The 14,287-nt window shown below is 43.0% G+C and overlaps 1 protein-coding gene across 4 annotated transcripts in view; it reads right to left on the reverse strand.

Moving 5' to 3' along the window:
• Positions 1–10,374: 10,374 nt before the first annotated feature.
• The window catches only part of Chchd3 (coiled-coil-helix-coiled-coil-helix domain containing 3), a 269,461-nt gene continuing 265,548 nt past the window's right edge, over positions 10,375–14,287 (reverse strand). For all 4 annotated transcript variants that reach the window (XM_090333320.1, XM_090333322.1, XM_090333318.1 and 1 more), the window contains one exon: positions 10,375–10,648. In XM_090333320.1, the coding sequence (XP_090189446.1) occupies positions 10,625–10,648 (24 nt within the window). In that variant the 3' untranslated portion in view covers positions 10,375–10,624. The remainder of the gene's footprint in view (positions 10,649–14,287) is intronic.

Consider the following 14,287-nt stretch of genomic DNA (forward strand, 5'->3'; position numbering starts at 1 on the left):
TCCAGATTTATAGAGATTTCCCTGAAGGATATTATAGGCTACCTGTAACCTTTTTAGTGCCTAGTAATCCTCGCTCTAAGGACATTATTTATGTGGCTGCAAGATGTCTATAAAATAAATGATTGGCTCAAGTTCTCCAGGTTCTAAAAGGCTGTCAAGGCCAAATGGATGATACCCACCAGCTCAAAGAATTATGGCATGAGGAAGACTCCATGGACTAATAGACATCAGGCTGTGAAACATGGTAGTATATGTACATAGGTGTATCAAAGAGTCAAAAGAGCTGCAACGGTAACTCGCACCTGTAATCCAAGCTACTCATGAGGCTGAGATCTGAGGATTGTGATTCAAAGTCAGACCAGGAAGAAAAGTCCATGAGATTCTTCAAAAACTTCAGAACCCCATAAGTAAAACTATGGTTCAGATGGCAGAGTGCTAGCCCCTTGCTAGACAAAGCAAAGGCCTTGTACTGTCCTAGTACATTCTCAGTCTGTGAGACTCTTATCTCTAATTAATCACTAGAAAACCAGAAGTGGTACTGTGGCTCAAGTCATAGAGTGCTAACCTTGAGCTGAAGAGCTCAGGGACAGTGCCCTGGTCCAGAGTTCAAGCACCACAGCTGACAAAAATAAATTATTTTTAAGTCATCTAGAAAATGATGTGCAAGTTTTAGAATTTTGATCCTCTTTCTCTCATTTCCTGTTTCTCTTTGGTTGCTGCTTAATCTTTAACAACAAGGAAAGGCCACATGCTAAAGGCATGAAACAAAGCCCAAGCTGGTGATATTTCATGCAGCCCCACCAGGCTGCTTTGTATCTACATTATTGAGCAGCCTAGCTTCCAAGCCAACACAGCAGAAACAAATCGCTATTAAATAGGGCCAGAAAGTTCCAACCAACTGTTACTTACCTTCCAAGTTTTTTTCACCTCAGAAGACCTTGGGAAGCCAGCAGCTACATGGACCTGGGGGGTTTATTTAGAAAGACTGGGCTCCCTGCCCTGTGCCCTGATGGCTCACCTGGAGCCTGGTGAAGGGCTGCACCTGGGACACCCTCCGGTGGCAGACACAGTGGGAGCACACAGCCTGGTTGCCTCTCCATCTCCATCTCCAGCTTCCTGGGTGGCAGGAAGAGGGAGGGAATCAGGCAGATGTCTTGGAGCTCAGGGAAAGAAAAAAAAATTCAAGGAAGTGGAGAATTTGTCTGACAGACCCCAGTGAGCAAAATTAGCATCAGTCACAGGCTGGAGGCTCTCCATTTTTCCTCTGCTTGAAACCTCAGTAATTTTGCAAAGACAAGACATTTTATGGTATTGTACCCAGTACATGGGGATAAGGAAATGTAAAGAATGGGGCTTTTATTCATTATTTAGTCTTCTCAACATTTATTGAGGGCTTAAACTGCATAAATGGCACCATAGTAGACATAGGGAGATATTAAACAGGGGAGAGAGAGACAGAGACAGAGAAAAGACAGAGAGACACACGAAGAGAAAGAGAGAGAGCACTAGACTCAGGCTGGTGATTTCAAGCATGAGCCACTGTGCTTGGCTCTGTTTCTGACAGTTAGTTCTGATTACTTGATTCAGATGGTGTTTGTCAGGCTTGTTCTAAATGTCCTGTGAACTCTCATAATTCACAGGCTTGGAGGTGCTGCAGATCTAGTTTGATCTGAGGATCCATGTGCTGGAAGCTTGGTCTTGACTTGAGAGGCGGTGGAGTGAATCTTCCAGAACTGTGGCCCAGGGGAAGGCTGTTAGGTCAGTGGGGTACTGCCCTTAGCAGGAACTAAGTTACCTCTGATGGGACCTGACTTATTTCTTGTGCAGGGTTTTTCATAACAGAACAAGAGTGGCTCCTCTGCTTTCTCTCTGGATCCCTGTGCCTCTCTGTGATGTCTCTGGTGTTGCCATCTTCCATAAGCCTTTGCCATTGTTGGAACCATGATGTTTGGATTTTTAGCTCCCAAGCCCATCGGTGTCATAAACCTTTCTTTCTTATGTTATTCAAGAGACTAATATAGGAAGCAACTTAAGAAACATCCTCCTGCCTCTAATCCTAGCTACTCAGCAGGCTGAGATCTAAGGATCATTGTTCAAAGTCAGCGTGGGCAGAAAAGTGTTCACATGAGACTGTTATCTCCAATTAACCTCTCAAAAACCAGAAGTGGAGCTGTAGCTCAAAGGGTAGAGTATTAGCCTTGAGCAAAAGAGTTTCACAGGACAGTACCCAGACCCTGAGTTCAAGCTCCAGGACCAACAACAACAAAAATCCTTCCTGAGTTTTAATATTTATTAGTGAATCTTGACTGACTTTTTGTTATGGTTGTCAAGGAATTTTATAATTCTATGACCTTTTTCACATTTATTTGTTTGCATTTTATTCTATTATTCTATACTTTCTAGGAAATACTTGATTGTCTGTATAGACTCACAGTATCAATATGAGACCCGCCTATATGATATGTCACAATCATTATTTGTTTTGATGTTGTTCCCATCTTGTATTTTTCCTGCACTAGCCCTGGGCTTAACCATTTCTTTTAGCATCCATGGTTTCTTTTAAGGGATGATGGCATTAGAAACTAAGATCTGGGCATCCAGTGTTCTCATTGCTATTAGAGTATTGAGGCATCCAGCTCCTCTCAGTGACAGAGCTGAGGCACCCGTGTACGAATATACATACAATATGCATAATATATACATGTGGGTAGACTATAGATAAATATGCATGCACATCTGTGTCTACATTTGCTTCGGTGTCTATCTGTTTATAGTTTAGACCACCATTTAACATTCATATCTCCAATTCTTAGTCCAAAACCAACACTAGAATTCATTTAAATTTGTCTCCCTTCCCTTATTTGTAATTCACTTTTCTGATAGGAAGAAATCATCCCCCATAAATGTATGTATTGGATTTATGCTTTGGGTAAGCACCTCTTTTCCTGCTGCTATTGCCACTGTCTTTCCCAACTCTGCTGCCCCCACTCCCCACTCCTCTCTAACACTACTGGGCACCCGCACCCCTGCTGAGACATGCATGTATCTCACTCTGGGCTGTCGTCAGCCCTCACCCCTCAACCCTGCATGCAGACCCACATGGCTTGGCTCTGCCTAATGGCTTCTGGTCTGAATTATTTAGGAAGGAAGAAAGACAGAGAGAAAGGAAAGCCCTCAGACACGGTCATTTATCATTAGTGAACACTTCCTCAGGACAGTCACCCCTCATGGCTCATGGAAGATGGATGTCATCAGTAGAGAATGACATCACCCCCTACCTTCCCATCCACTAGCTTACCTGCACCTGTCCTTATACACACAACCTCTGCTACTCCTACATGATGGTGGGTGGACTGATCCCACTCTGTGGAAGGATTCTGGATTCCAGAGTTTTGGTCTGTTCAAGGACTTGTCATATGACTTGTCCTGTTTGGTTATTTCTATACAAAATCACAGTCATTGCTTATACAAATGAACTTTCCCTCCCCTCTTTCTCATCTTCTTTTTAGTAAAATTATTTCCTCAGTGTCTCCACTTTGCAAATTCATTCTTTCCTCAACCCCATTCTGACCAGGTTTCATTCTCACTGTCATCACAACTTCCCTTCCAGTGCCCATCCAGCTAACTGTCCTCACCCCATCCATCCATCAATAACACGGACTGTGGTCAGTCATTCCCTCCTTGAAACTTCCCATCCTTGGCTTCCAAGTCTGCCTGGGTTTGTCTGCCACTTCTGTTGTTCTCCTCTCATGGCCCCTTGCTGCCTCCTCTTCCTCTTTTTCAGTCTGTCAAGGTCAGACTTTCCACACTCTGTGCTCACACAAGGCCCAAATCCTTTCAACAGTAAGGACTCAATGCCTTCCCTTTAGCTCCATCTGCAACCAATGGGTAGGCATCATAATTAAAAAAACAATTACAACAGCAACATTTTCCCCACAGTTCTAGAGACTGAGAAGACTAAGATCAAGATGCTTGGAGAATTCAGTTCGGTAGCTGGTGAGGGCCTCTTTCCTGCTTCACAGATGGAAAATGCCTTCTGATTTTGTCCTCACATGGTGAGAAGGGGGAAGGCAGCTCTCAGGGTCCTCTAATACAAGGCACTAATTCCACTCAAGAGGGCTCTGCCTGCCTTCATGCCCTGGTGCCCCCGCCAACCCTTTCCTCATGAGATTTCAGCATGGGGATTTGTGGGAAGGACACAAACATTCAGACCACAACAGTACCATTAGCCAGTGTGCTTATGTATTCAGTCTGGTTTCCACTGTAGTGATTCAGCTTCCTAAAAGCACAGTGCTTTCCCTGCTATAAAGGTGTCTATTAAATAAAATGTATAAATACAACACAGAACAAAGGATACCAAATCATGATGATTCCTATTTTGGTTTCTATTCCTTTATTTGTGTTTGTTTGTTTTAAAACAAAATCATGTTCAACACACACACAGATGCACACAAATTGTACTTTTTATATTAAAACTTATAGGATCACAATGGCACCATCACCTCATGTTCCCTTCCTCCAAGTCTTAATTGTGTGAAGTATTTTTACCACCACATGGTTGCTCAGGCCATTTAGGAGAGAGAAGTCTTTCCCTTTATTTCACTCCTCTTTCTCTCATATCCAGTATTAAAAGCATCAGTGGGTGAGGTTGGGTCTATGTGTGTCTCTACACTTCCTAAATTGGACTTGTTATTTACTGCTGTCATTTCCAGGTCACCACTTTTTGCTTGGATCATTAATGCAATGGCCTCTAATATTTTCCCAGCTTTTACTGAACCCACACTTGGATAATTCCTCACGAAGCCTGTCATATCTTCTGTAAACATAAGACAGATCAACAGATGGCTCAGCACAAAATCCTGCAATGGGTTTTTGTCACACTCAAAATGCAAATCCATACTGCCTTCTCTGGCCCCACTGGCCTTTTGAACTTATCTCCCAATACGATTTGCCTTTTCCCTCCAGGTAAGCTATAATGTTCCCTTAACACATAAAGCTCGAATGTGCTCCAGGACCTTTGTGCTTATTATTCCCCCAACCTGGAATGTACATCCTCCAGAGCATCACGGGAGTGACTTCTTTCCTCTGTCCACACTTAGGGCTCTGCTCACAGGTGTCCTCCTTGAGCTGGCTTTGATTACCACCCTACTTAAAATACTACACACTATCCAATGCTTAGTCTCCCTCCTTGAACTGTGTCTTCTAGTATTCTGCAGAGGACTCATCTCTCCCTGATGAGTATAGTAAGTGGGATGGCCCTCATAAGTTCTACCTGTGAAGGCAAGGGCAGGAACAATTCACATAATGCCAGTGGCCTGAAGTCATTTCTCCCCAGTCCCACGCAAAGACAAGTATAGAGCCTGCACACTGCCTTCCAGGTTTGACAAAAATGACAAAGGCAAAGCTAAGCAAGAATACATGGGCTGGCATTGAGGCTGAGGAATGTGGCCCAGGGCTACTAACAAAGATCACAGTCTCACCTTGTCATGGAGACTGCACAAGAATAGATAATAGGCACTTGACCTGTTCTCTGGCCCTTGGCCCCATCTTACGTATTCATAGGAAGGGGCTGAGAGCAAGTAAGCATGGCCCTTAATCCATATTGAGGAGCAGGCTGGCCATGGGAAAACCTGCTAAGGACTCTGCAGGCAGCTCCCCAAATGTGAGAACTAAGGGTCACTGCTGTCCAGTACACATGTACAACCAAACTCTAACCAGTGGAGTCTACATTTGCATTTAAAAGCCATTATGGAAATTAATTTACATTGAAGGCATGGCTATATTCAAAGCATTCTTCTCAGCAAAGTGACCATGATCCTAGCCAAAACTGGTTCTCCCTGGAGAGGGAGAGAGGAGACAAGTGTAGGTGGGCTGAGTGTGGGGGGGAAAGTCACCAAGTTTTCAGCATGGGGAAATCTTTGAAGTGTGTGGTGGTTTCGCCTAATCAAACTCACCATGAGAGGTTTGAAGCACTTCATTAAAGCTAGGCATAGCTGCTTTCCATTTAGAGTTCACTTGGTTTGAGGGACCTTGAGGGGTAGAAATGAACAGTTTAATTTCCAACTTCATCTGAAAAGCACAAGCATGCTGCTCAGATTTATTTTTTTTAAATGAGTCTAGGGAGGACAACACACTGGATTGTCCTAAGGACTTATTTCTTATTTGCTAGAGGAGATCTTGGAAAGGAAGAGTGGAAGACATCTCTGATTGGGATTTTTGCTTCCTCTTCTACATTGAATCCATTTGCTTAGGGGGCTCAGTCCTGCTGGGAACCACTGAGGCTAGAGGCAGAAGGAAAACACAACATGGAGAATAAATTGTCCTAATCTTCATTCAACCACAACCTAGAGGGAAAAGGAACTGAATATTCACTCATTTTTCTACCTCTACATACTGGAAAGTAATGGGAATGAAGATTCCCGATGCTGTCTGGTGCCTTAGCCATGACTCCCAGTGTCCAATGAGCAGGGGTTGAGGAATTATTTCCAATTAACCAGAAAAAAACATCACACATTCATTGAGCCTGGATCTTGCCTTGGTTGGGGGCAATGGTAAAATGGATACAGATCCGTTATATCTACACTGAAATCAGAATGACATTCCCCATGATCCCGAGTTTGGAATGAAAGACGGAAGAGGAGAAAGGAGTTTCTGGGAATGTAGTATGAAGTTCTCCATGTATAGCCTTGATCCAGAGCCAGACTTCCACTTTAAGGATGCTCGTCTCACTCCCAGAGTTCTCTGTATGGTTTACTGCCAGAGTCCAAAGGAGAGGGACAGGAAAGGAGTCAAACTTATGACCCGCTGCCTTTTGTACTCTTGCAGAGGCTCAGATCCAGCATGGGAGGGGGGAAAAAATCCCATGATAAAATGCTTTAACCAAGATATAGATAGACTTGCCAACTGCTACTCACCCTAGATATTCAGCAGGAGGCAGGACAGCCTATGGCCTCCCATTCCCTGAGTGTCTGAATTGTGGGTCTCATTACACCTGCCACTGTGGATACACCCGGCCACTGACTCAACCCCTTGAGGCAGCGGACTTTAAAAGGGCACAGGGAACTAAAAACAAAGTTCTATATGGTTTTGTTTTTGTTTTTGTGGGTCATGGGGCTTTAACTCTGGGCATGGGCACTGCCCCTGAGCTCTTCAGCTCAAGGCTACCACCCTACCGTTGAGCCAAGCCCCACTTCCCGTTTTCTAGAGGTTAATTGGAGATAAGAGTCTCAGGTCCTTTTGTGTCTGGACTGGCTTTGAACCTTGATCCTCAGATCTCAGCCTCCTGAGTAGCTAGGAGTGAGCCACTGTGCCCCGCTAATATACATACTTTTTTTTTTGAGGAGTGAAATTTAAAGTTTTATTTGTTTAATTTGTAAATTAAGAACTACAAACCTAAGACATTACTAAAAAGAAGAAAAATATTGAAGATCAAACTGATTTTAGGAGGCTGGAGAAGAAATGAGAGAAGTATTCAAAACAAATTGTACCAGTAAACAACACTGCAGTTACAAGCTGGGGGCAGTGAGGTAAGAGAGAGCCCAGGATTCAGGCTCTTTATGCTCCTGTACTATCCACCTCTTGAGAGGACCTCCCAGGCTGTGAGTGGTATGAAAAGTTTAAGCATGCACAAGAGCCTGTAGAAGGGATAAAGACAATGGAGAAAGAGAAACCAAGCTAGACAGAAAAGTTAGGGGAAAAGGGAAGGAAGTCATATGCACATTTGAGTGGCTAACACTGAGCACCAGCTTTTGAACTTAATTTCAAAGACACCTATTTTTCAATTCTTATGGTTTGAGTCTCAGTACATTAAAGCTCCCCATTCAATTGTTCAACTGCTCTAATTGTTTTTATACCTTTTTTTCTTTCCCAAATGACAGTATATTAACTATAGTCACCATTTTGGATAGTAGGTCCCTTAAAGGTATTCTTCCTCATGGAAATTTTGTTCTAATTTTTCAATCTTCAAAGGGTCAATTCTTTGGGAAAATGTGGGTTTCTAGCAAAGACAATTATATGTCAGTTTGGAAGAAAAGAGCCACACTTTGCTGGTTGTCCAGCCAGGGAAGTTGAGGACTATGGCTAGTCCTTTCAATCCTAAGCCAGTAGTGCCTATAACTCCTCAGTTGATCAGTTGGCTACTGTCCATTTTCAGCAGTCCATACCTGCATTAATGAGGCCTAGTCAGTAAGTCTGAAGCTCCTTCCATGTTGATAAGTTTCTTGTAGTCACTGGCTTCTCACACACAAGACTTTGGGCTGGTTCAATCCAGCTCTCTTGTGTACGTTCACCAGACGTTTGTGGGGCTGCTAACATCTAACCTGCTTTTAAGGGACGTTATTCTACTTGAGCTAAGCTCCTGTGATGTGATTCAAGGTATATTCATATAATGGGGAGACTGACTGGACTAGACCCCTCCATGAGCTGCACACACTTATCCTAAGAGCTAATGGCAGCCAGGATGGAGTCAGGATGCCATTAGCAAGTCAAGTAGCAGAGAGGCACCATACCTCACCTTCAGTATTCTCCAAATGCCATCCTTCCCTCTCGTACCCATCAGGTACCCACATGATAAAGTGACACGGGTGCCAATAGCTCCCCCTCCCTCAACTTCACTAGCTAGAAATGCCTGACTCCTTGGTGCTCTGCCAGCGACAAGACTAGCAAACTGGGACGTGCCAAGTTCTTGGCTCCAAACTGCAAAACAAAACAGTGTAAGGGAATTTGTGAATTAGACTGATTTGTAAACACTATATAGCAAGTCACCGTGTAAACATTTGTCTCTGTGTCACTATTAATTCTCTCAGGCTGGTACCTGGATGTGATCCTGACAGCGCCAGGAGGCACTGCTGTGGAGTTGCTGGTGAATGTGTCCTTCACACTGAAATGAACCCTGTCCATGCTTCATCATTAACAAGCAAGACAACCAACCCAACCCAACCCAACAGAAAACAAAAAGAAAATCCCAACACAAAAATCCTTCATTAGACAGCAATCACAGAGTAGCTCAGCAGTGATAGGGGGAGTGTCTCCAGTGTCACTCAGAATCAGTACCAGGCCTACAGGTGTATGCCCAAATGTGTGAAGATGTCATATAGGTGATGGCAGCCTGGGAACCGAGCCAGTGACAATGACAAGGCTGTGTGAAACTCTCTTGTCACATCCACATCCCGGCTGTCTGTGAAAAGAGAAATGTGGCATGTGGATAGTCTTACCATGCCCCCAACTCCAAATTCCAGCTGGCCCAAGAACTGCAGAAAGCCCCAACTTCCTGGGACAGACTAAATGTTTGTGGTAACAGCCCTGCTCCTCCTCAGCCCCTCTCCCCAGCTGCGGCAGGGGACTTGTTAGGCACTACAGCTACTATGCCATAGCCAGAATCTAATCATGGAAACACTTTGGTAGAGTATGCATTGTTCATCATTTTGCTTAACTTTCTGGAACAAAATAAAAGTGAAATAAGAATTTCAGATTTAGGTGACATCACAGAACATGATTTTCTCCCTTCTATATTCTGGAAGGATCTTCTCAACTTAGCTTCCCATTTGCTCAAATCCAGGACTGAGCCAACAATCCTCATAGGAAAGCGAAAGTTAGAATTAGGAAGTTTTCAGTAAGTTAGAAAGGTTTGGCTTTTCTTTCTATAACATTTTCATAATAGTATCACAGGGTCAGAAGGGTCTTAACCAAGGTCATCTAATTTGTTTCTTGCCCCAGGCAGGATAGCTTAAGTAATCTGAAAGATTCACAAAGTTTGTAAAATCATACAGACTTCCACCTACCTGAGAGGCAAGCTGAGGGTATCGGCGGATCTGCGATTCTGGGCAACTTAGCAGAGAAAGGAATGGGGCATAAGTAAATTAACAGTAAATCTATTACTATAAACATAACCATCTAACTCAGCTAAAGGAATGAATGACGCTCCAAGCCACAATGCCAGTCTTTGTCAGAAAATATATTTATTATTGATAGTAAGTGAAGTTGTCAGTATTCACGGTAGAGGTTGCATAAGCCAAGGTTGCCTTTATATTGATAAAAATGCCTTATTTCATTGTAATCATAAACATTATTCCAGTAAAACAGGTACATTTTCTCTCTTTTTTGTCTCTTTACTTACATTATCATCATAATTTAAAATGAAAAGCTCTTTCATAATCAAAGAAAAGAGAAAAACAAAACAAAACAAAAACCCATGAGCCACAGCCTAGCTAATTCTACTCAGCTGTTCAATCTCTAGCTCTCCTCTTGCCGCTCCAGTATTTTAACCTCCCCACCCTCCCAGCTTGGTAGAGAAGCTCTACCAATGGTGGAGCTTGGTGTGGGGAGAAACATTTTATGTCACTGGAAATTAAATAGAAAGTACAAAAAGAGGTGAAGAAGGCTTCCCTCCTCTTTTATTCATCACAAATGGGGTTTGCTACTCTCAATGTATCCTCTGATAACTGTTCCCTGATCTAGGCGTTGGCTTCTCAAAGGGTTGCTGATCAAAACATGATATGCTTCTACCCAATTCGTTTTCTGGGGCTTCTCTTCTCTCTTAATTGGATTATTTTCTCATTAGGAAAAAAAAAATGTTCTGCCTCTGGAATTAACGTTGAGGGAGTTTTGCATGTTCTGAAAGTTGATTTTATCCTCCTTTCTCTATCATGCCCTGCAAAAGAAATACAAAGCGTAAGTTTTACAACCATAAGGAGGAAGGGGAAAAAAGGCAATAACTACTTAGCATGCTTTTCAAATAGCTATCACACAAACTGGTAGCAAGGCTGCTTCCTAAGGGATGCAGATAGAATTCCCTTCCTTCTTCCTCGACCCTGCCTCCCTCCTGTCTCCCCTCTCTCTTTCCCTTCCTTTCCCTTTCTTTTCTTTCCTTTTCCCTTTCCCTTTCCCAGGTGGAAACAAGGGCCTCATGCCACCCATGCCCCCATGTAGAGAAAAAGAACTTGTAAACTGTTAGCTAGGGCAAGGAGTATACTTCCTTTGTATGGATTTTTAATTTTTTTTTAAATATTTACTGTCAGGGTGATGTAGAGAGGGGTTGCACTTACATATGTAAGGGCAGTGAGTACATTTCTTCTCAAACATTGTTACCCCCTCCCACAGTTTTCTCCCACTTTCCCTTCCCCAACCCCCTCAAATTGTAAAGTTCATTTCCAGCACACTGCCTTGTGAGTATCACTGTTGCATTGATTCACTCTGTCTTTTGTCTCACCATTTTGTTGTTCCCTTTTCCTCCTCTAATTCAAATAAATGTACATACCAAAATTAGATAGTGACAACAGGAGATAAAGCACAGGGGGGGACAAATAAAAGAAAAAAAGGAAGAACTTCACACAGTACATTAAAAACAACAACCATATAGAAAACCTCGTTTCCATATCATATGGAAAGCATTATATGATGCTTGTTCCACATAGCATCATCTTATATAGCCATATGAACATAGCTATTGAGCTATTGCGATCCTCTGCTAGGAATATCCTAGACATACAGTAATTATTACAAATGAGGGAAAGCATGGAATCTATGCTTCTTTGATTCTGGCTTTCACTGAATGTCCCCCCCCCCACCAAGTCTTTCATTTCCATACAAATATGGTGATGTCATTCTTTCTGATGGCAGCATAGAATTCCATTGTGTATATATGCCACAGAAAAAGTGACCCTTTCCTTCTTAGTTTTTAAAGTACCCATGAGGGAGAAAGTGCCCTCTGAAGCTGCCTCTGGCTCACAGGTGCATGCCCTCCTGAAGCCGTCCCTCACCCTCCTGCCATTCCTGCACCCAGTCCTTACCAAGCTTCTACTCCTGCCCACAGTTAAGTGCTACCAGGAAACTAAGCTACAAGGCCCACAAGAAATGAAAGAAAAATCATTTGCTAATTTCAACTCGCTAAATGTATGCCCTGATTTATTTTTATTTTATTAAATAATATAAGCACACAGTAAAAAAATTCAAAAGGGACAAAAACTCCCTGGGAATAAGAGAAGTAGGAGAACTGGGATGTGGATGGAAAGCGTGGGAAGGAGCAGTCCTATTTCCGGAGGACAAGGAAAGAGATACCTAGGTCTGCCTGGAAGACAGGGATATGATCAGAGCTCATCTAGAGAAAGACTGGATGGGCACAAAACAGATGCCACTGAAATGGGGAAATAGGTAAGTACTTTTGTCCAAATAAAAGGAAGAACATTTAGAAAGACGTACTGAACAGTGGACCCAAAAGAGGAGAATGTGGAGATTGGAGAAACAAGGAAACAGGAATACGGAAAGAAAAAGAGAAGGTGAGAGCTGAGATATAGGTGGATTCAGTGACAGGGAGTGGGTTGGAGAGCATCACGGAGCCAGTGATAGGGGTCAATGTGGAAGCAAGGAGGATGACTTAAAAGTTGAATTTGTGACTTAGGTGATTTGGGGTGAGAAATCCCAAATCCATGAGGCACTGTGAAAGGCAGGGCAACTAGCTGGACAGCACACACACAGAGATGGAGAGAAAAGAGAAGATGATTCAGTCCATCAGGACACAAATGATCAGAGCTCCATGTGTGCAGAAAACAAAAACAAAAACAAAAAACAGGAAAGACCAGTAGATGAGCAGGAAGCACTGTTCACCTGAGCTCCCCCGTAGAACACAGCAGAATGAGAGGCTTTCCTCAAATCCAGCTGTTTTTTAATTTTTTGGCAAAGTAAAATGTTGAGTCATTCTCAGCCCTGATAGCTCTCAAATAGGACCTGGCAATGTCACAGTGCTGTAGCATGTCATCAAGGGTCACCCAGAGACTTCATCCAGTCACCCAAATGGGTACTCTGTAAACTCCAAATATACATGCACCTTCTTCTCCCTTGCCCCCAAAAGTCTTTATTTTCCTAAAGCTGAGGACTGAACTCAGGGCCTTACACTTACCAGGCAAAGGCTCTTCTGCTGAGCTAAATTCCCAGCCTCCCCAATATTCTTTACTAAATGACAATGGAGGCCATAAAGAGTAGGTCTGTACTGACTTGTCTAAGGGTTATTGGTTCCTGAACAAAATAGTCTGTCCTCTTAGGAATGAAGCCACTTGGCCATTTTGTATTATATGTCTCAGATTCACATTATTTTCTTGAATACCTCCAGCAGGAACTCTAATAACCCAAGTACCTGCCCGTTAAGATTTCAAGGGTAAACCTTTCTTCTCCCTATGACTCAAGTCTCATTATTCTGGGACAGACATGTAAAATGTGGGTCTTTCCAGATATTGTCTCCCACACCCCTCCAAAAGCAAAATAATCTGCAGTGAAGCTAGTGCACTGTAACTATCAATGGGGTTTTTTCTAACCATTCTTTTCTCTGGATGGGTTGGTTTTTCAGTCAAATTGTGTAAATCCTAAGAATATTAGCCTCTTGAAAAACAAAACACAACAAAAGAAAACAGAAAGGCCAGGCTCTGGCCTGGTTGGGGATCACAGGGCCAGTTTAGCATGAAGATAGATACCTTAGAATCTACATGAACAAAAGCAAGGCATATAATCCCATTCTAACCACATTTACTACCAAACCCCTGTGGTGGAGCAGATTAGGAAGTGACTGCAGACCCAGGTGCTTGCAGAAGGTGTTAGGCTGGGGCTAAAATCCCACTTTCAAACTGTAGCAGGTGCTGCCAAAGGGTGGCAGAGGTGTTACAAAACCACACCATTGACAGAGATATTAACGAATAGAAGGTCCAGTGCAATAACTTAAAGATGAAGAAGTGAATAAAATAGTCTGTGGAGTTACTGTGTTACATCTATGCAATATGATGTCCTGGTCCCTCACCTCAGGACTTTGGGCTGGGAGAGTCCCGAGGTTCAGCAAGTAGATAGCTGTTGGGCTGAATTTCAACACTGCATAAATTTAACACTGCATAAATTAACATAGGAAATTCTCTGAAGAATGAGAAGCTTTGCATGTGTGTGTATGTGTGTGTGTGTGTGTGTATAAAATCACTTGCTTTGCTTAAGGAACTGCTAACCCTTAATCTTCATGTGGAGAAAGGAGTCCCTTGCTGCTGCTGCTTACTCAAGAGATTTGGGCCCTTAGCCCATGGGAACCCTAGGTTAGAGCAGCCAGGGCTGCTAGCTCCTTAATCCTTCTCATTCCAGCCTCCTTCCCCTGTCAACAGTGTCCCCAGAGACCTGGGACAATGTGTCACTTCCACTTACTAAAACAAGCTTAACCACTATCCTCAAGTATTTTTGTTATATAGCAATTTCCTCAACTGCTTTCTGAACCACAGCTTTCTTGAAGTCCTCACTATTGTAGCAGTGTACCAGCTTCTGTGTT

This window comes from Megascapheus bottae, chromosome 5 (assembly GCF_031878675.1).
Source record: "Megascapheus bottae isolate mThoBot1 chromosome 5, mThoBot2.hap1, whole genome shotgun sequence".
In the NCBI taxonomy this organism is placed as follows: Eukaryota; Metazoa; Chordata; class Mammalia; order Rodentia; family Geomyidae; genus Megascapheus; species Megascapheus bottae.